This window comes from Trachurus trachurus (genome assembly GCF_905171665.1).
Source record: "Trachurus trachurus genome assembly, chromosome: 5".
Classification (NCBI taxonomy): Eukaryota; Metazoa; Chordata; class Actinopteri; order Carangiformes; family Carangidae; genus Trachurus; species Trachurus trachurus.
This window is the reverse complement of record NC_139896.1, coordinates 21,056,603-21,080,245: the sequence shown is the minus strand read 5'-3', so window position 1 is coordinate 21,080,245 and position 23,643 is coordinate 21,056,603. Positions and strand designations below refer to the sequence as shown.

At 40.4% G+C, this 23,643-nt stretch overlaps 1 protein-coding gene across 1 annotated transcript; it reads right to left on the bottom strand.

The window, feature by feature from the left end:
- Positions 1-1,107: 1,107 nt before the first annotated feature.
- Positions 1,108-22,802, bottom strand: LOC310986284 (butyrophilin-like protein 2; the record flags this gene model as incomplete). Its single annotated transcript, XM_083972128.1, has 8 exons — positions 22,685-22,802; positions 19,507-19,843; positions 17,261-17,292; positions 16,618-16,896; positions 10,990-11,268; positions 4,837-5,054; positions 2,307-2,391; positions 1,108-1,451 (listed from the first exon to the last, which is right to left on the bottom strand). Exons 1-8 carry the CDS (start codon positions 22,782-22,784, stop codon positions 1,108-1,110), a joined length of 1,674 nt encoding a protein of 557 aa, XP_083828254.1. The 5' UTR covers positions 22,785-22,802.
- Between the last annotated feature and the right edge of the window lie 841 nt (positions 22,803-23,643).

The window sequence follows — 23,643 nt, the reverse complement described above, 5'->3', positions numbered from 1 at the left end:
TGATTGACAGCTACTTTAGTCCAATAGGAAGTAACCACTCTGAAACATGCCCAGTTTGTAGCCGGTAAAATCACCTGTCTGACCATATATGGAAGTTTATGTAGTGTGACTCCCTGTGGTGGAGGAACAGGGACATAACAGAAAAACTTTTTATGAGTCAAAAGAGACATGATTCAAAGACACTTAATATGTAAATCTGTGTGTAAATATTAACAACCGCTTCTTTGTGTCAACTCCAACATTGAGGCATATTTTTCAAAGTCATAAAAGACATTTATCTTCATTATTTGGTGACCGAGGAGACGTTTTCTAAAGCTCTGTAGTAACCTGACAGAGATACTCTGTTCTGCACTTTCTGGAATATCTCTGAGCCACTTCTGTCTATCAACATGACATTTAGAGCAAATGTTGGAGACACGTAGGTGAAGAGATCCTGTTAATTTCAGCCCGATAGTCCAGTTTATCACCAATTTACTGAATTTTGAATGAATAAATAAAAGATAGGGAACAAGACATTTCTGCTGTATTCTCAGTGTGAACGTGAACCCATCCATCTCTTTGTGGGGGAGAAATCAGACTAACACAACATAAGAGAGCTCAGTGTTTGCTCTGCAGTGATGCTGACAACATCTATCAGCCCGTCACAGTCTAGGAACAGCAGAACATTTAAGATGAGTGTGTATCAGCTGGAGTAATGAACATGACTGTATTGAGCCATAAGAGGTTAAGATATTGCGCTGTGGGTCTGGATCTGGAGGGAGAAACACAACATCATTATGTTAGAGTGATTGTATGATACTGACAAACAGAACAGAACCAGTAGAGAGGAAAGTTTTTTTTAACATCATTCATATTTAAAAATCAAAAAGACAAATTTTACTCCACAAAAGAGCTTGAATTAAAATGTTCCTGCACTGAGCTCTGCAGGTTAAACAGTAACCTACAGCTCACATTATCACAGTGCAGTGTGTTCAGATGTGGTCTGTTGTCATGGTATATTTTTATATTTTGACTATTACTTTAATGAAAATATAATAATTTGCTGCTCCTGACTCTGAAATACCCTGCATAGTTTCTGCTTGTGTTTTGGAAAAAACATGACCCACATCAGTCGTCCAACTCACCTACAACAAGTATAATGAGGGAGTCTTGTTTTCTTGGGAAAGTGCATGTGTAACTTCCGTTGTCGTCCATCCTTGTGTTGTGGATTTTTATGGAGGCGTTGCCCTTCTTCAGTTCATCTTCAAAGTGAAAAACTCGCCCAGTGAACTGTTCATCTTGACCTGTGCGGCCCTGATTGTAGTGCAGGCCGGCATCGTACAGGAAAACCTCCTTGTCACCATCTTTCTTCCAGTCAAACACCATCTTCTCAATGTTCTCCTTGGTGCTGAGGGAACAGGGTAAAACGGCGTCTCTCCCTTCTTCCACGGCCACAGTGACGGCACTCGGCCCTGAAAGACGACACATCAAATATTCTCCTGTCACTTAAGTTCATCTGAAGCAGCAGTTTACAACCAGTTCAGTCAGTGATCAAAACACTGACGAGGCTGAGAATGAAAATTAAATCATGATTTAATATAAACAAAGATTAAGATGCTCATAATTGTGTTAAACAGAAAAGGAAATCAAGACATATGAGGATATCTTGGTCATATTTTGATCTCTGTATTGTTTGAATTACTAATAAGTAATCTATTAACTCCAATGATGAGTCAAGTAGACAGGACACACCTCCACCTGAGGCAGAGTGACACCTGTGCACCAGATGTGTGACAGAGTTCATCAAACTACTGAACTAAACTAATTTATTGATAATGATAATTTAAAACAGAAGAAAACATCTGGACAATAATCTCAACATACACTGAGTTTATGTTTATGTTCACATTAAGACCACGCCCTCCCAGCCCCCACCCACGCACACATATCCGCAGGTGAACTGAGAAGCTGTTACGACTAATTAACCTGAATGATTTCATTATTATATAACATCACCTGGCGTTTTATTGATCAGAACTAATCATTAAGAGTATTATGACACTAGATATCGATGTGATGCACAGGTGCAGGAGATGACGTCACCCAGCCGCTCCACCTTGAACTTTAAACTGTTTATAAACAACAAACACTTTGGCATTTTATGATGTTTCATTAATTATAAATTACATATCCGAGCCTGACTTCACACAACAGCCCCCCCTCCTCCTCGAGGACTGTGTCTCACCGCTGCATCTTCTTCATGTCATTAGTCAGTGATAATAAACAGAGCTGAGACTGATTCTCAGTCTGAGCCTCAGTTTTCTCACCGTGTTCAGCAGCAAACGTTGATCCACACCGAGTCAGGACACAGAGACTCACAAGAGCAACGAGCTCCGTAGTTGTCGACGTCATCTGAACAGGAGCCATCACAACATCAGGGGAACATCTGGATGATGAAACTTCAGCCGCTCATCTCTCACACCATCATTGGCTCATCACACACTTTCACTCTGTCGGCGTCCGCGAGCTGCAGCAACAGAGACACTTCCGGCACACACCCTTCACAATAAAAGCTCCTCCTCCTCACGCGTCAACGGTGACTCATGAATTATGATGATTCTCGTTTCCTTCCTGTTCATAATTAAAACTTAACGATTGATAACTGGAGAAATCAATCAGCTGATCAGGCAACATCAAATGTTTCATTAACGGAGAACTGGAAACAGATGTTGTTGACTGAGAGCAACCTTTTTAACTGTTAAAAGAAAATCTGTTTTATTTGTGGTCCAATTGACAAGATGGATCCTGCTGTTTATCACTGGGAAGGAACCCTGTAAATAAACCATTAAGGAAAAAGGACATTATGTAATCAATTTCAAATTAAGTTTCAGTCATAACAGCTGCAGAAACAAGATCATTTGAAACTCTGTCTAATAGGCTAGCTACAATAGATTCACAATACACTTTGCTGTTTTTTTTAACCTTTTATTAATTAAAAAATCATTAAGCACTGCCTGAATTGGCCGCCTGTAAATTCATCATCAGCTGCAATATAAACACAAACTCAGCTCAATTCAGATGTCACAGTCACAGTTAACAACAGTGAAGAGTTCAGACTGTAACTGTACCAGACAGACTCAGGATCAGCACCAAGAAATAAAAAGAAGCAACATGATCATCCCAAATGATGTCAGCAACACAGACTTCAAAATAAGTTACATTATGTTTCACTTAATGTTCACATTCATTTAAAGCAGAGCAGCAGGTTTGACTTCACTGATTCTGATGTTTGTGTCAACGTGCACGTCGACTCAGTGAACAGCCACAAGCAGGTTGATAATATTTGGTCGACGGATTCATTCTAGCTTTAATTCATAGAGCTTTTACAATCAGGTCCCTTTTAACCTGATCCGGTGTTGATTGTTGTTTCACATGATTGGTAATCCTGTTTTGTCTTTGATTGATCTGCAGGAGAGAAAACAAAATGGGATTCAAGAAAATGATCTCACCCTGAGAGTAAATAACAACAGAAGCTGCTCGTCTGAGGAGATGAACACAAATGTCAGACTCTGAGCATCACACATATGGAAACACATTGTTCTGTTGTCTGTTCATCATGAAACTTACCTGAATTACATTTTAAGCATCCCTTCTTTATGAGCACAATTAGAGTGAAAACAACACCAACAAGAAGAATCCCAAGAACAACAACAGCAATGATCAATCCAGTCGAAGGCTCTGAAACACAAAGAGAAAGTTGATGTGAGACTCAGAGTAACTTGACATGATGAACACCAGACTGGACGTCACAGCTTCACACAGAGAACAATGAGTGTGTTGCTGCTCCTCTGATCTACAGTGATGAGCAGATGAAGACTCCACTGGGATGAATGTGACCAGGCTCAGTGATGTCAGCATCCGTCTCATGGCCTCTCTCCTCCTGCTGCTGCTCAGCTCAGAGCTCGGTTCTGGTTCTGCTACAGTAGTGAGGAGGATGATGATGCTGCAGCTTCCTCCTCTGTCTGACACGTGTTGTTCATCAGGAGGAAGATGTTTGAGTCACTGTGCTGCCACCTCCACTTCAGGCTGTTTCCATCTGACTCCTGCTTCACTCCTGCTGTGTGTGAGATCTCAAAGTGTGTGTGACTGTGATCTGTCTCCAGCCAGGTTTCTACACCCTGAGCCCAGGCTCTGATGGACTCTGGATCTCCTCTGCTCAGCTCATCTTCACCTCATGATGGTTGTTGTTGGAGCTGCTGCTGCTGAGCTCTGTTCAACACATGGGCCTCTGAGCTCGGGTCGACGCTTCACTCAGAATAAGTGAAGCTAAAAGCTGAGAGACGTCTAAACGTGGTCTTGTAGCTTCAGTGATGAAGCTCTCAGTGAGTTCACTGTGCTCACATGAACACACACAAACAAAGAGCAGCTGCTGCTTCATTCACTGGACAAGAATCTGAGTTCAGCCTGTTCACACTGACAACTTGTGCTGTCAGGAAGCTGCAGCACAGTCACACATCTGGCTGGAGACCACAGCTGTATATCACACTGTGACAGCACATGTGTCCTCTACAGCCTGAAGCTCAGATCATACAGCACCTGTGACTGGTTCAATCAGCCCACCTGCTCTACTGAGCTGCACACAGTCACATCAATACAAACACAGCCACATGTTGGTGAATGAGTCATGTGGTCAACATCTGTTCACTCCTGGTTTCAGCTTCACACACAGGAGGATGATTTAGAAACTGTTGACAAATCATCACTTTAAAACAGAAACAAGAAGAAACTCACCAGGGACAATGACGTAGGTCTCAGTGTAGATCTGATGTTTGATTTCCTCCTGTGTGGCTACAGTACACATCGATAGTTGTCAGTCTTGGTCACAGTAGTCTGGAGGATAATGTCGTAGCTGCCTCCTCTGTCAGAGACCTGTGGTTCTTCAGCAGGGACGATGTTTCCATCACTGTCCTGCCACTGGACAACAGGTTTGGGTGAGGCCCCTCGGACGATACATTTCAACTGAGCCCCTTCCAGTGTTTCGCCAAGCATAATTATAAGTGGCTCTGGAGCTGCACCTGTGAACATAAGGAACACTTGTGAGGAACATTCAGAGTATCAGACACAGACGTTGATAAATAAAAGATATGAGAAATGAACAGAGAAACATGAGGACAGTGTTTCCCTCCACTGACCACCAGGGGTCACTGATGGTTTGATCAGTATGAAACTGTCATCAGTATCTGTCTATACAGTAAACTCAATGTGTACTGGTTGTGTTTACATGATGCTGAATGTACTGTGACTGTGTGAGGACGTGTGAGGTCAGAAGCTACAATAGAAAAGGGTGAAAACTGGTGAGAGTTATAGTTAGATATAGTTAGTAGTATAGTTATAGATAGATAGACAGACAGACAGACAGACAGACAGACAGATAGACAGACCCGTTATACCTCATTTGAAAGCTTAGATGTTCATTTTTTCGAGGTATAAAAGAGTTTTAAAACATTTTACAACATTAGCCTACGTAGCCTCACACTTTATGGCAATAAGCCATTAAAAAGCTAGTGTAGCCGATGTCATATCTGGCCCTCTGCGTTGTGTTTCTCACGGCCTGCCCTAGATGGGGTTCGGTCCCACGACCTCCCGCACCGGAGGCGACGATGCTAACCTCTTCGCCAAGAGGTTGAAGCAGTTTCTGAATTTCTGAAAAACATGAATTGTCTCCCCCAAATTAAATACCCTAAATTATTCAAAATTGAACAAATGTATTTTCAGACTTAACATTCTTCACATTTTAGATTCACATCTAAAAAGAAATGATTGAAATGGTGGAACATAATGTTTGACAAATGTATTTCTGACTCCACATTCCATCTCTGGTCTCCTCCACTATTGTGCAAATGAATGGGTAGTTTCAGACGCTGATGACATCAGCACAGCAGGCTTTAAATTTAAAAAAACGACCCCCTCAATCTTAGGATTCATATTTTAATATTAATTCATATCAATTAATCATGCATAAAGTAGTCCCATACACTGGGAGAAAAGGAAGATGGTGAGAAGACTTGGGGATCTGGGAAGGTCGGAGGGAGGCAAAAGATAAGAATGTGAGTAGACATGATGTCTGAGACCCTTAAAATTATAATTTACTATAACAGCAGTGATTCACACTGTTGGCTGTTTAGGACAAATAAACAAGAAAGGAAAGCACAATAAATAATTCCCTGTGCAGTACTTTTTGAATGATATGGTGAGCCTCTACCAAGTTGTGATTTATGGTGGCATGTTATGAACTGCATATGGGAAAAAAAAAAACACTTTTGTGTCCCCCCCAATCCTGACATCAGATCTGCACCCCTGGTTTTAAAGGTGTACAGAAATGGCTGTTTGTCCTGTTTGTTGCGCCGAGTTGTCACGAGCTGCAACACGAGTTTATCCGAGTAAGGAAAACGAATTTGATTGGTCGTTATCGAGCGGGCGGGATATTCAAAGCTTGGGGCGAGACCGAGCTCCGTGTGTGTGTGCGTGTCTCAGACGTTTGAATGACGGATGACGGATCCAATATCAGTGGCTGGTGAATCGTGTACAGGCTGACGTATAATCCGTGCACCTGCATTATCCAATGCGGAAAAAAAAATAGACTTTCATCCCGGATTTACTCAAAAATAGAATTTTGCACAAAGTTTGGCCTACATCGTCTGATAGATCAGTTATTACACAAATTTTATGACCCAGAGTGGGCTCAAATTCAATTTTCTTTTCTGTACACCTTTAAACCAGCACTAAGTAACTTTTCAACCTTCATAAAATATTTTCATAACTTTTGTGATGATACATTGACTTACAACAAGTTGAATGACACCTCTGCCGTGGTCTGAGGGGGTCTGTATCTCTTTCTCTGGCACTAAGCAGCTTTGAGGAGCATGGTAGGAACCCGGCTCTCACTTTACTTTCACTTTCACTTTCACGAGTCACAACAAGGAGGGAACAGGCAAAACGGCACTTTAGCAATGGATTATGTTTGTGTTTTCACTTTGAAATGATCCACTGGAAACAGAAACTTAGTTTTGATGTCTTCTGTTATTTTTAATGCAGGATATTTACAGGGCTTCACGCTAGTGTTCATGGGAAATGGAGTCTTCCTTCTGGCAAAACACTACCGCTTTGGTCCACAGGCGCCGCCAAACTCAATCAAAACTGAAAGTTCTTTAGTACTGCTTTAAATTCAAGTGGAAGAGAAATTTGCCCCCAATAAAAGCGGAAAGTGTCCCTCGTTTAACTTTGACAAGGCGATAGCCTACAAACTAAATCCACTACATTTCTGTCAATATTAAAGCATTGACCATATGTTTGACCAATGATGTTCAGAATCTCAGAAAGCAGGAAACGCCCAGGATCAAAATAAATCAATCAGCGTCTTTCAAGCCAAACTGGCCAAACTAACGGGCTTTTGACTCCATCAGCCAATCAGAGGAATGTAACTTAATGCGACCTATTAGCAATTTAGATTGACAGTTACTTTAGTCCAATAGGACGTCACCATTCTGAAACTTGGCGAGTTAGTAGCCGGTAAATTCACCTGCCTGACCATATAAGGAAAACGTAGTGTGACTCTGTGGTAGCGGAGCAGCGAATTGACAGAGAAACTTTTTATTAGTCAAAAAAGACAAGATTCAATAATCCGAAATGTGCAAATCTGTGTCTAAATATTGACAAGATTTATTTTGTCAACTCTAACATTACACTCATAAAAGACATTTATCTTTATTATTTGTTGATTTAGGAGAGTTTTTCTAAAACCGTGTAAGGATACAATGTACTGCACTTTCTGAAATATCTCAAGAGTTATTTCTGTCTATCAACATGGCATTACGTACAGATGTTGGAGACAAGTTGATGAAGAGATTCTGCTAATTTCAGCCTGATAGCTGTTACTGTGATAGATTTATTGTATTTTAAACATGAGGTTGGAGGAGAAGAAGAGGAAAGTTTCTACTTTATTCAGTTTAATCCCTCATCAGTTTAACTGTGTCAGAGCTGTAAGTCTGATCAACACAGCTGATGAAACATCTGAGGATTTACTTTACAAGACAAAATAAAACAAATGTTAGACTGAATTCATTTCACATCTATCTAAAACAGATTTGAACAATGTCCTAGTTTAGGCTGCTCACATATAGACAACTTTTGTTCAGGCTGAGGTAAGTTTAAAAGAAACTAGTTGGTACTGTACGACATGTCATCTGCAGGGAATAAAACCTGGGATGTGATCATTGTTCAAACACTACCTGATAAAGGTTTTTTATTGTGTTATGCTGAGGTGGTTTGAGAAGTCGTTAATTCTGTCTTCTTTCTTATCTTCACACACCTGGGCAATCACAGACCAAGAACAAGAGCTGTGAGTATTTAGTGTGTGTGTGTGTGTGTGTGTGTGTGTGTGTGTGTGTGTGAGAGAGGACTTTACACCACACGTCTCTCTGGAAACTCCTGTTCAAACACTTTCACTGGTTTTAATCAACTTGACTTTAAAGCAGAAGTAAGTGATATATTTGTGTTAATATAAGTCTTAAATAGTTATATCTTCCGACAGCAATCACTTACATAGAGTGTTTGGTCTGAAACACGGGTCTGTCAGTCACTCTGCTCTGCTCTGAGCCGAAGAGAAAACATTTATCGTATCCTACAGTTTTTATCCAATGAGGAGAGAGAACGGCATGCAGGGCTGTGTGTGCAGCCAAGGAACGCCGTGAATGTGGCGACGTAGGGACGAGGACCAATAGATCCATGACGAGGGCGTGAGAGTGTGAGACAAAGCACAATTAAAATTTCACAGTCAAAAACAGTGAAGAGTTCAGACTGTAACTCTACCTGACAGATTCTAGATCAGCAAAAATAAATAGAATAAAAATAAAATGAAATGAAATAAAAAGAAGCAACATTATCGTCCCAAATAATGTCAGCAACATAGATTTCATAAGTCCCATGATGATTCAGTGCAGCTAATAAATGTTCACATTCATTTAAAGCAGAGCAGCAGGTTTGACTTCACTGATTCTGATGTTTGTGTCAACGTCCACGTCAACTCAGTAAACAGCTCCAAGCAGGTTGATAATATTTGGTCGATGGATTCATTCATATACAGCTTTAATTCAAAGAGCTTTACAATGAGGTCCCTTTCAACCTGATCGGGTGTTGATTGTTGTTTAACATGATTGGTCATCCTGAGGGACTCTTGTCTTTGACTGATCTGCAGCAGAGAAAACAAAATGAGATTCAAGAAAATCCAACAGGGCTGATCTCACCCTGAGAGTAAATAACAACAGAAGCTGCTAGTATGAGGAGATGAACACAACTGTCAGACTCTGAACATCACACATATGGAAACACTTTGTCTGTCAGCTGTTCATCATGAAAATGTGCATATGAGATGGTATTCAAACTTACCCGAGTTACAATTAAGTGTGATGCAGCTCTTGGCTCGAAGAACAGCTAGAACACCAAAAACAACTAAAAGAGTCACAAGAAATGTGGAAACAACAGGAATGATCCATCCAATTGGATTTTGACTCTGAGTCTGAGTCTCTGAAACAGAAAGAGAAAGCTGATGTGAGACTCAGAGTAAGTTGACATGATGAACATCAGACTGGACGTCACAGCTTCACACAGAGAACAGTGAGTGTGTTGCTGCTCCTCTGATCTACAGTGATGAGCAGATGAAGACTCCACTGGGATGAATGTGACCAGGCTCAGTGATGTCAGCATCCGTCTCATGGCCTCTCTCCTCCTGCTGCTGCTCAGCTCAGAGCTCGGTTCTGGTTCTGCTACAGTAGTGAGGAGGATGATGATGCTGCAGCTTCCTCCTCTGTCTGACACGTGTTGTTCATCAGGAGGAAGATGTTTGAGTCACTGTGCTGCCACCTCCACTTCAGGCTGTTTCCATCTGACTCCTGCTTCACTCCTGCTGTGTGTGAGATCTCAAAGTGTGTGTGACTGTGATCTGTCTCCAGCCCAGGTTTCTACACCCTGAGCCCAGGCTCTGATGGACTCTGGATCTCCTCTGCTCAGCTCATCTTCACCTCATGATGGTTGTTGTTGGAGCTGCTGCTGCTGAGCTCTGTTCAACACATGGGCCTCTGAGCTCGGGTCGACGCTTCACTCAGAATAAGTGAAGCTAGAAGCTGAGAGACGTCTAAACGTGGTCTTGTAGCTTCAGTGATGAAGCTCTCAGTGAGTTCACTGTGCTCACATGAACACACACAAACAAAGAGCAGCTGCTGCTTCATTCACTGGACAAGAATCTGAGTTCAGCCTGTTCACACTGACAACTTGTGCTGTCAGGAAGCTGCAGCACAGTCACACATCTGGCTGGAGACCACAGCTGTATATCACACTGTGACAGCACATGTGTCCTCTACAGCCTGAAGCTCAGATCATACAGCACCTGTGACTGGTTCAATCAGCCCACCTGCTCTACTGAGCTGCACACAGTCACATCAATACAAACACAGCCACATGTTGGTGAATGAGTCAAGTGGTCAACATCTGTTCACTCCTGGTTTCAGCTTCACACACAGGAGGACGATTAGTGACCAGATGTAGAAACACTTTGACTGTTGTTTCTCTTCTGCTTATAAACAACCAAACAACAACCTGCAGGTCATGAACCAAGAGTGAGGAAGCTACATCTCTACCAACATGTGATCATAGAGGACGCTCACTGCACTGACAGACACTGATCACACTGATACTTCACTTCCACAGCTTCAATTTACCTTCATTGTATCAAATTATTACTTTATATAATCAGAGGAGTATGGTTCTAGTTTTAAGTTTCTGGTTACGAAAGTGAAAAATAAAATTTCAGTCACTATATTCTCTTGACACCTTTGAAGGTCCTTAGGATTGTTGTGTGATTCATTGACAACAAACAGAAAATGTCTGATCAAAAACCACAGACATTTTCAACATAGATTCTTCATCCCAATTTACCTTGAGTTCAGAGAAACTCACCACTGATATGAACGTGGGTCTCAGCCTGAACTGTATGTTTGATTTCCTCCTGTGTGGCTACACAGCGATAGTTGTCAGTCTTGGTCACAGTAGTCTGGAGGATAATGTCGTAGCTGCCTCCTCTGTCAGAGACCTGTGGTTCTTTAGCAGGGACGATGTTTCCATCACTGTCCTGCCACTGGACAACAGGTTTGGGTGAAGCCCCTCTGATGATACATTTCAACAGAGCCCAGTCATTAGTTTGTTCAAGTATCATGACAGATGGCTCTGGAGCTGCACCTGAGAAAAGAAACAATAATTCATTAACAATATTTACAGACATACAGTAGACGATGATAAATTCAAGACATGAGAACCGAGCAGAGAAACACAAGGACAGTGTTTCCCTCCACTGACCACCATGGGTCACTGACGGTCTGATGAGTATGAAACTGTCATCAGTATCTGTCTATACAGTAAACTGAATGTGTATTGGTTGTGTTAACATGATGCTGAATGTACTGTGACTGTGTGAGGACGTGTGAGTTCAGAATCTACAATAAATAGAAAAGGGTGAAAACTGGTGAGAGTCGACCACAGGAAGCCTGGGAGTCCCCACCCTGGATTTTAGAAAACACAGAATAAACCTGTCATGGATGATGAGGGGATAAATACAAGTGTTGTTGTGTGTTCAGTTTCTTTGTAAATAAACTCATTTGGATCAACGAGCTTCAGTTTCAGTCTCATCTGTTGATAACCTCTGTCAGCCTCCACATCTGCAGGTTCAACACTTAGAGCTGTGTCCACTTCAAATGATGTCATGCTGCTGCTCCTCTGCATGGGAGGAGCCAGTTGAAGGAGGAGCTTTGCCCCGTGTTTCCTGTCACTTCTACACTGTCGACTATTTAAAGAAGCTCGTTGTTAACTATCACATAAAAACAAAATTACTTCAGTGTAGGGCGCCTCCACTTGTGTCCTGCTTAGACTGCTGCCACCCGACCAGGACGTGGACCAGTTCAAATGATCAGCTATCACGTTGAACTGATATCTCCCATAATATTGTATGTATATAGGTTAAACTTATTCCCCTGACTGAAGGAGCCGTCCCCTCCCAGTCCCCTCCTCTCCTGCAGACAGACGCTTTTCTACACTGTGGCCTTCAGTCTCCAGATCTCAGGTGAACACTGATGGTAGATTTCAGAGCCACGTGTCAGACAGCGCTCTCCACCACCACCATCATCATCACAACACCAGATGAGGGAACATGTTCATGGAGAGTGTGTTCATCCTGCAGTCGACTTCACACACTTGGAGAATCACTGACAAGGAGCAGTGAAGATGATCTGGCTGATGTGGTGACCAACACCTGACTGAGACTCTTCATGTTGTTTCTCCTTTAATTTGTCACCTGTCTGTGTCAGAACCAGATCTTTTCTCTCAACCCTCCTCTGCTTCAACATGTGGAGTAACGTGTGTTTAACAACAATAGAAAATCACAGTCTGAGCCTCAAACACCATCTCAGCTCTGTCTGATGGAACAAGCTACATCGACTGGACTCAGCTGAACAAACTGTTTCTGACTCATCTCATGACAGAAGCTCAGATACAGTTTGGAAAACAGGTGAATTTCTTTTTTTTTTTTTCTTTTTTTTTTTTTTTTTACTTTTTTTATTGTGAAATTATACAGTACAGTGGACAAAAACAAAATGTGACAAAGATAACAAGAAGAAATTGTGAAACAAACAACAATATTTGTGTTAGTATGTGTGGGTGTGGGTGTGAGTGTGTGTGTGTGCGCACATGTGATATCTATACAGGTTGGTAAATAATAATAGTAATACTTCAATTAGGTAAAAAGGAAATAAAATGGATAAGTAATTAATAATAGACATGAGGGAGTGGGGGGGGGGGATAAAAAAACAAAACAAAAAAATAAATAAATAAATAAATAAATAAAAAAAGTGACGTAACAATAGTAATATTAATAACAACAACAATACTATATTAATGATACTGATGAAGAGTAATGAAGAGTAATGATGATAACAATATGGAGAGAGGATGGAGGAGGGAGAATCTAAAAAGCAAATCTTATATGAAATTTATTTATTTATTTACTGTACTTCTAGTTTCTGGGATGCCCCGGGGCCCTGCCAGGCCTTATCAGCCTGTGGGGGACCAGCCCGCAGCCCCACCCCCACCCCCAATCCCACCCCACCCCCCCCCCAAGCCCGAGAATGTATGCACAACAACTTTCCCTTATTTTCTGTAATAATTATTTCTTTCTTAATCTCTTAATTCTGATAAGGGGTGTGGTGCATTAAAATCATAGTGTATGTGATGCATTAAAAACAAAGTGGGGGGGAGTTGTCCTGTAGTGTGATTTGATTTGTTTTATGTTTCATATTTCATGTTTCCCCCCCTTTCTAAGGGTGTAGTGCATTAAAAAAAAGGTGTGTGCCACATGGAGATTGTACAGGGCAGAAAATTGGGGGAGATGGGGGAGGTCAGGAGGGGGGGCGGGAGCCACAGGCCATGGCCCACCGGCTTGGCCCAGCAGGGACCCAAGACAGAGCCCAGGTAATCGTAGTAATAACAAAAATATAGTAATAATAATAATAATAGTAATAATAATAATAATAGTAATTGTTATCTATCCCTCCTCCTCCTAAAATAAATAAATACAAAAATAATAATAATAATAATAATAATAATAATAATAATAATAATAATAATAATAATAATAATAATAATAATAATAATAATAATAATAATGAAAAACAGAAAATAGAACAGCAACAATAATGAAAATAAATGGTCTATAAATGATTCATGGAAGTATGAATGGTCTGATATACAAACTAATAATAAAAGTGAAACTAATAATAACAACAATAATAATAATAATAATAATAATAATAATAATAGTTATAATACTATGTTGATAATATCCATATTGATAATAATGATAACATAACAAAATTAAGTAAAAGAAGAAAAAATAAATATATATATGTATATATATACATATACACATGCATACGCATACATACATACACACATATATACATACAGTATACATACACACATACATGCATACACATACAATAGAGAGAGGGGATTCAGGAAAGAAAAGAGAGAAAAAGAGGGGAAAAAAAAAATAATAATAAAAATAATAATAATAATAATAATAATAATAATAATAATAATAATAATAATAATAATAATAAATTAATTAATTAAACAAACAAACATTAATAGCCCAACCCGCCCCATTCCTCAAGAAACAAGAGAAAGAGAGAATGGATTATGTATTTGTGGGTTGAAAATCAGGCAATCATGGTTGTTAATTTATCAATTACAGAGGACCAAATTTTATTGAAGAGTGAGGTATTACTGTGAATTGAGGCAGACATTTTTTCAAGGGAAATGTGGTCAAGTAAAAGATTCTTCCACTGCAAGGTGTTAGTGTTATTTCTGGTCTTCCAATTTAAAAGGATAGACTTCTTGGCGATGGTTAGGCCAGTGAGGAGAATGCTGGAGGATGCAGTGTGTAGTTGTAGTCCTGTTAAATCACCTAGGATGCAGACTGTGGGAGATAAGGGGATGTGGCATTCCAGTATGAGAGATAGTTGTATTGTGACTTGGGTCCAGAAGTGTTTGATGGGTGGGCAGTGCCAAAAGGCGTGAAGGTAGGTGTCAGGGGTGTCTTGTGTACAGTGCGTGCATTTGTCCGAGGTAGTGAATCCCATTTTATGTAATCTCTCACCGGAAAACAGGTGAATTTCTGATCAGTTTCTGTTTGACAAAATTAATCCTGAAACAGATTCAGGAGAAATTTCTTGTTTGGGATGTAAACAATATTTTCTGATCCTAAAATCATATAAACATTATGTTATAAAATATGAACCACAGGGTCAAAGGTGTGTGTTCCTCTTGTTATCAGCTGTGTCAGTGATTCACTCAGTGTTCACTTTATCAGGAACATCTGTACAGTCTAATCCAACACAGATGTTGATCAAATATTTTCCAGGGATCAAATGGAGCTGGAACGAGGCGAGAGGTGAATCTACGTTTCCACAGCTTCTTCTTCATGAGTCTGTAAAGAGACACTTCACTGACTGTACACATCAACATCAGTTCACTGGTCATGAAGAGCACGACTCAGTCTGACGTCACTGTGATGTCACTGTGTTCACTGATTATAATGTCGGCCATGTTGGCTCACGTTATTAAATGATACTTGATGTGAATCTCACTAATGTCTGAAACAATCAAGACACATTCAGACAGAGCTAATTAAACTGTTTCATCATGTTTCTAACAGCAGATCTCTGAGGAACAACTAGTTATTGTGGTTTAACCTGTTTTAATCCAGAGGTGAATAAACCTCCTCTAACCAGTTCAGTTCTGACCAGTCAAACCAGCTGAGACTTTACAAACAGCTGCTGCCTCCAGCTGCAGGACTCTGATCTGAAGCAGACGCCTCAAAGAGGTAGCCTCGTAAACCAGCCTCTCCCGGAACTGCATTTCATTACATTCTGAGGGAGAGTCTGGCCTCATCCCCGCTCTAAGCGTCTGGGGTGGGCGGGAGCGGGGCGGGAGTAGTAGCGTTGACAGACAACCCCATTCAGCCAATCAGCAAGTTGGTGTAGTGACGGGGCTTTGCACCAGTCGGTCCCTGTTTGGCCAACGTGCTGTGTCAATCACAGCGGGCGACGCTGATTGGCTCGGCCTTCTGAGGGTTTCAGTCCAAACGCTTAGAATGGGGATGAGGCCAGACTCTCCCTCAGAATGAAATGAAATGCAGTTCCGGGAGAGGCTGGTTTACGAGGCTATCAAAGAGGCTGAAAACAGGCTGAGTGCAGACTGCAGCCTGAGGACCAACACTACAGGCCTCGTCTGCTGTCTGTCCTCTCAGATGGACAGCAGCTACAGACTGTAGAGAACAGGGCTCAGAGTCAGAGCTGAGCCTCAGTCTGAGCAGGATAGTCAACAAGTGCAGCTGAAAACATCTGGACATCAAAATTGGGTTGATTAAACTACAGTAAACTTCAATGTTGAACCTCATCAGCTCCTCAGAATCTGACGTCATGTTGATGAAGACATTAAAAAAGTCTAGAGACTGTGAGTGTTCAGATTCAACAAGAAAGAAAAGTGTGACTTGAGCAGACAGAGCTCAAATGTTTTTTCAGGACTAAAAGGTTTACGCAGTTATAAAAAATCTTCTTTTCTCCATAACAGTCAAAATAACCTAATATAACCTCCACAGAGCAGAGTCACAATGCACACACACAACTACTGTATTCGTGATGCTGTTGATCCTGAAAGGTGAATTCACACTGATCATTGAGGTCATTTTATCTTGATTTACTTGCGAATGTGACCATTGCAGCATTCTACAAATTATTGTGGATTCAACACCAAATGTAAAAAACGTACAGATGTTACTGTTAGCTATGGCTGATGAAAACAAAACACATAAACTATGTGTGTCTCAGTCATCCTCTTACAGTACGTGACGTCTCAGTCATCCTCTTATCACTGATTAATGTCATGACAATTTCACCCAATTGGTGAGACTCTTCATTTTTGGCTGATCACATCCAAATGAATAGTTAAATCATATGAACATAAAATACCACTCACCTCCCATGAACACGTAGCTCTCAGCATGAATCTGATGTTTGATTTCCTCCTGTGTGGCTACACAACGATAGTGGTCAGTCTTGGTCACAGTAGTTTGGAGGATAACATCGTAACGACCTCCTCTCTCTGTGACCTGCGGCCTCTCAGCTTGAAGGATGTTTCCATCACTGTCCTGCCACTCCACTTTAGGTTTTGGAGAAGCACCTCGAACAACACACCGCAGCAGAGCCCAGTTATCTGTTTGATTCAGATTTGTGACAGACGGCTCTGGAGCTGCACCTGTAAATATGTCATAGACAAAATCATGTGTAAGACAATCACACAATTAAAATGTTACTCTCAGATTTCTTGTTCAACACTTCTCAGCTTGAACATTTGGAAAACAGAGGAGTGGAGGAAAAACCAACTGAACTTTTAAAACTGCCAGTATAAGTCAGCATCAGCAAGCGTTTTCACATTTAGCCTATATCATGACAGTAAATGAGGAAATATTGATTCTTCTCTGACATGAATAATTTCAGATCGTTGCATGTGTTACAAAATGTAATATTTAAACTCATTAGAGGTTACACAAAACTACCATGGTTAGTTTGAAACTGTACAAATAAATATGACAGACTGACGTCATTACAACAGGACCCACCTGGGATGTTTTCATCTCTTCTGTCTTTTAACCTTGTCTGATGCGGAGGATGCATGCGACCCAACATTTACACGTAAGGGTGATGTTAGATATACACTATATACTTAGTATCTGTGATAATGCGTTAATACTTACACTTTACACCTCATTTGAAAGCTCATAACTTCATTTCCCGGAAATTTTTAAGAGTAAAAAAATTGTTTGACAACATCACAGCATTACAGTCTCTCTTTGCAGCAGTAACCAATCAGATTATAGTTTACTAACCTGCGTTGCTTCGATTAAAACACGTGTATAGGCTGAAAAAGAGACTTTTAAAGACCAACTGGCCTCGCTAAAAAGAGTAAAACACTACCAATTAAATTAATTTCGTTTAAATTCAAGCAGAGGAAAGAAAAACCCTGAATAATATCGGATAGTTTCCCTTAATTAACTTTGATCCGGTGCTTCAAACTTTGAACCTGACTACATTTCGGTCAATTTTAGGCGTTGTTAAAGTATTTGACCAATGATGTTAGGTATCTCTGAAATCAGAAAACGCCCAGAAACAAAATAAACCAATTATCGCCTTTCTATGATGTAAATTGACGAACCTAATGGTCTTTTAACTTACAGCAGCCAATCAGAGCAGAGTATCATTATGTCGCCGCCTAGTGACTTTGATTGACAGCTACTTTAGTCCAATAGGAAGTAACCACTCTGAAACATGCCCGGTTTGTAGCCGGTAAATTCACCTGTCTGACCATATATGGAAGTTGATGTAGTGTGACTCCCTGTGGTGGAGGAACAGGAACATAACAGACAAACTTTTTACGAGTCAAAAGAGACAAGATTCAATGACACTTAATATGTAAATCTGTGTGTAAATATTAATAACCGCTTCTTTGAGTCAACTCCAACATTGAGGCATATTTTTCAAAGTTGTAAAAGACATTTATCTTCAATATTTGGTGACTGAGGAGACGTTTTATAAAAATATGTAGACATCTGATGGAGATACTCTGTACTGCAATTTCAGAAATATCTCAGAGCCACTTCTGTCTATCAACATGACATTTAGTACAGATGTTGGAGACAGGTTGTTGAAGGATTCCTGTTAATTTCAGCCTTATAGCTCTTAATGTGACTGATTTATTGTATTTCAAACATGAGGTTGGAGGAGGAGAAGAAGAGAATTTCTACTTTATCCAGTTTGATCCTTCATCAGTTGAACTGTGTCAGAGCTGTAAATCTGATTAACACAGCTGATGAAACCTCTGAGGATTTACTTTACAGTGATTCAGGGGAAACAAATCAGTTCCTAATGGTCTCAGTTAGTACACAGTTTAAAATGGGAGGGTCTGAAGAGAGACATATGCATCATTAAAATGGACTCTAACAGGTTAAGATCGGATCTAGAAGACAAAAGAAAACAACAATGTGAGACTGATTGTATCATTTAAACACGTAATTTCTTCACCTTGGCAGACAGGTAATTCTGAGAAATAGAAAACATGGGCTCATATTTCCTGTGACGTACTGTCTCATGAAGACAGTTAAGACAGGTTATCTTTGAGACTCTGTCTAACAGATCTGATCATCAACTTCCTTCATTGACGCACAGCTGTCCAAACCAGTGGAACGTGATCAGGAAATCAGCCTTTACAACAACTTGTGTTGCACTGTTGTTAAAACAAACCGTAAAGATGTGAAATGTGTTAATTGACTTTCTGGTGGAGAGTCAGATGAAAAGACTGATGACACTCTCATGTTTGTGTAATAAATGAGCTTACTGTTGGCAACTAGTTAGTCTCTTGGCTGTCTGACAATGTTTATGATTTTTACATTGATGGATTTACTTTATCAAATTGATAACTTTTAATTTCCTTCCCATCTGCTATAACATTGTTGACTTCTTTCCGTTAGACTCTGGATTTTAAGTAAGATCAGTTTATTCCAACTCTGCTTCTTATTTCCACATCTGGGCCAATTCTAGCACACACAGAGAGTCTTCCAGCTGCCAGTGAGGGGTATCAGGGGATAACATCTGGAATATGCCCAGATGTGCAGGTATATGGACCAGACTCGGGCCGAGGACCCAGATGAAGATGTTGGACCATAAGCTTCATTTCTGTATCTGTGAACATTTGCAGCCTCGTCTGATCCAGATGTGTCACTCTGACTCTTTGATCTGAGCTCATCAAGGACACTGAAACCAGTCACGTCTGTTCTGAGCGGCCATGTTTCCAGCTGTTTCACTGAAGCACTCACCAACAACAAGCACAATGTGGGATCGTCTGATTGGCTGATGAAATGGAAAATCACAGGTGTAGCTTCCACTGTCGGCCACCTTCGTATCTCTGATGACTATGGAGGCGTTACCAGACTCCAGATGTTGTGGAAAGTGAAAGACCCGTCCTCTGAAGAGTTCGTCTTGACCTGAACGTTTCTCGTCATAAATGCTGCCCCTGTCGTACATGAACACCTCCCTCTGACCGTCCTTCTTCCAGTCAAACAGCTCCTGCTTGATGCTCGTGGTGCTGAGGGAACAGGGCAACACGGCGTCGTTCCCCTCCTTCACCACCAGATTGGTGACATCTGGACCTGGAGGACAAAACATGAATCAATCACTGTGATCACATACAGAGTCGTCAGGTTAGAGAAAAACTCAGATAACACATAAACACATGTCGCCACATTTGCTTTGAAACACCAGTTTATGAGCAGTTTAATACTCTGATTTCTCTTCCTCAAAACCTATTTCTGACCACATTCAATATTTCTGTGTTAAATATTAAAGTGGATGAGAACAAACCAGGTTATAAAGTTTTGATCATTGTGGTTTGAGTTTGCCTTTTATAGATTTGAAAAGTTTATTCTTATTTATATTTTACAGCTGTCACAACCAAGCCTTTCCTGCTCCTCTGTTATGATGTTTTGTCACTTTGTCATGAAAATATAAAACATGTGCAGCTTTTAAATGATTAAATCAATTAATTTAACTTCCATTTCAACCTGGATGATCTCAGGATAGATTACTGCAGAGTTCATGTCTGTCTGAGATCTGGCTCTCAGTTCATCAGCTGATCAATCACTGCTGGAGTGAAATCACAATACCAAAGTGAACCAGCAGGTGGTGCTACAGTAATAATCATTGCAGTGTGTGCATATTTGTACCCATGTACTTCACTGGTGTATTTCACTCTCAGTCTTATTATCTGTTGTTCTACATTTGTGACAAACATCTGCCTTCTTTTCTTTTTTCATCTGCCTAGGTATGTTGAATTAATAGTTTGACCTTCTGTTCTGGGACAAACGCCAGATGTGTGAAACAGTTACAGGAAGAGATTTGTAGATTGTTTAAAAGATGAAACCAACACCAAGACTGGAAGAGGCTGTTTTAACTCTCTGTATAAAGACATGATACGAGAAGTTGTGTGTCTGCACTTTTATTAATTCAATGATCCTTTATTTTAACATGGGGAAAACACTGACACATTATAATGTTACCAAGCAAAGAACATTTTTTTCTTTTTTTTTCCCAAGCAAAGAACAAACTTAAAGACCCAAGAAACAAAAATTTGTTGTTTCCATAAATGTGTCAGAAAACAGAAACAAAATAAAACAAAAAATGTGCCAAGTAAAAAAATGACAAAAATCCACAAAAGTACAGAGAATAAATAAAAATCTCATCAGTGATTCAAATATCAAAATAATGGTGTAGACTAGAGAACAACTAACACAGGAACATCTGGTGTGATCAAAGATTTAAAGTGCCCTCAATTTTAGATTATTCTTAAAATAGTTTCATGTTGCAGGTGCATAATAATAACAATCGGATCTTCAAGGTTCAGGTTCATTATATCTATAATATTATATCTATCCGATTCTATGAACCAGAGAAGTAGGTGTGTCAGTGAAAACAGGATGAGGATTCAGACTTTAACTTGATTTGATATGACTCCAGGTGTCAGGTCACAACATGAAATATACAGTAGTTCATCCCATTTATAGAGACGGTTTGTCCTTAAACCAACTTCAGCTCAATAGAAGTCAAAAGGTCACTGATGAAACATTTGTTCATAAAAACAAGCAGAAAACTGGGAAACAAATGAATCATGTTTTCTGCTGCCTCTCCTGCTCTGGTGAACAACCACAGGTGCATGCTGGTCCTAAACCAATCTACCTGTGCAAATAACACAATGTGTCCAGAGCATCACCTACAAAATAAACATTGTGAGAAGGAGGAAGAACGTCTGACACTTCTGATTTAAACCAATGAGGCAGAGTAAACAACAGAAACACGTCTCACACACTGAACATTAAAGCTTCATGGAGGAGGACTCACTGCAGGACTGTTGGATCAGACTGAATTAGTTTAACTGAGCACTGAGTGCTTCATGAACTAACGCTGCTTTAACTCCACTGCTCTGATCCACACACAGGAATCTGTCCAGGCTCCTGTAGATGTGACGGCTCTCATCATTTATAAAACACAGTGTCTCCTCAGACTGAAGCAGAACCACACTGACAGGTTTCACTGCTTCACTGAAAACAACTAGAAACACAAACAACATGTTACAACTGGAAAACTACACTCTCTGGTTCTTCTGCTCTTTAGACATCACATCTGATCACAATGGATCACATTTCATCACATGGTCTAATTCATGAAAAACAGATTTTCAAACCCCCAAATTATTACCGGAGTTACCTGGGAGGAGGGGGTGGGGGTAATAAAAATCAATAAATCAATAAAATACATATAAACATTTCGTTGAGGAGGAAAATATCTCCAGATATCCAGAGCACATCCTGGTCAGATAATGACAATATTGTTTGAAACACTAATCAATAATCTATTAACTGCAATGAGCCAAGCTGACAGGACACACCTCCACCTGCAGCAGCTGAGACACCTGAGCACCAGGTGTGTGACTGAGTTCATCATCAAACTACTGAACTAAACTAATTCATTTATAATGAGAATTTAACACGTTGAAAAACATCTGGACAATGATCAGATTAAACACTGAGTTCATGTTCATGATCACACTGAGACCACGCCCTAACCCCCCGCCCACGCACACGCAGGCTATCCACACAGTTGTGCTGACGTCACACGTAAAGTTAGAAGTGAGCAGCTAAACGACTGATATTAACCTGAGTGATGTCGTCATTAATAGCATCACCTGACACTTCATCGATCAGCGCTAATTATGAGGAACAACATGGCATCACTGTGTGAAACTGATCCTGATGTTCAGACGGACAGGTGCAGGTGATGACGTCATCCAACCTCCACCTCCTCCTCCTCCTCCTCCTCCTCCTCCTCCTCGAGGACTGTGTCTCCAGACCGCTGCATCTTCTTCATGTCATTAAACACAGTCAGTGATAATGAACAGAGCTGAGACTGATTCTCAGTCTGAGCCTCAGTTTTCTCACCGTGTTCAGCAGCAAACGTTGATCCACACCGAGTCAGGACACAGAGACTCACGAGAGCAACGAGCTCCGTAGTTGTCGACGTCATCTGAACAGGAGCCATCACAACATCAGGGGAACATCTGGATGATGAAGCTTCAGCCGCTCATCACACCATCATTGGCTCATCACACACTTTCACTCTGTCGGCGTCCGCGAGCTGCAGCAACAGAGACACTTCCGGCACACACCCTTCACAATAAAAGCTCCTCCTCCTCACGCGTCAACGGTGACTCATGAATCCTGATGATGCTCGTTTCCTTCCTGTTCATAATTTAAAATGACTGATTGATAACTGTTGAAAACAGTCATCTGATCAATAAGCAGAGTGATTTCTAGGTTTGATTATTAACAGATTATTTCCCCCCACCACTAGGGAAACAGTATAGCTAGTGCTGCCATCAAATGTTTCATAAACCGTGTAAAAAAAAATCAGTTTTATTTGTGGTCTAATAGACAAGGTGGATCCTGTTGTTCATCACTTGGAAGAAACCCTGTAAATAAACCATTAAGAAAGCAAAAGGACATTATGTTCAATTTCGAATTAAGTTTCAGTCATAACAGCTGCAGAATCAAGATCATTTGAAACTCTATCCAATATACTGTAATAGATTCACTTTAGTTTAAACAGACTGGTCACAACATACACTTGGCTGTTTAATCTTTTATTAGTTAAAAATTATTAAGCACTGCTTGAATTTACATGAAAATTCATCATCAGATGCAACATAAACACAAACTCAGTGTGAGACAGAGCACAATTCAGATGTCACAGTCAACAACAGTGAAGACTGTAACTGTACCAGACAGACTCAGGATCAGCAAGAAGAAATAAAAAGGAGCAACATGATCATCCCAAATGATGTCAGCAACACAGATTTCAAAATATAAGTTACATTATGCTTCACTAAATGTTCACATTC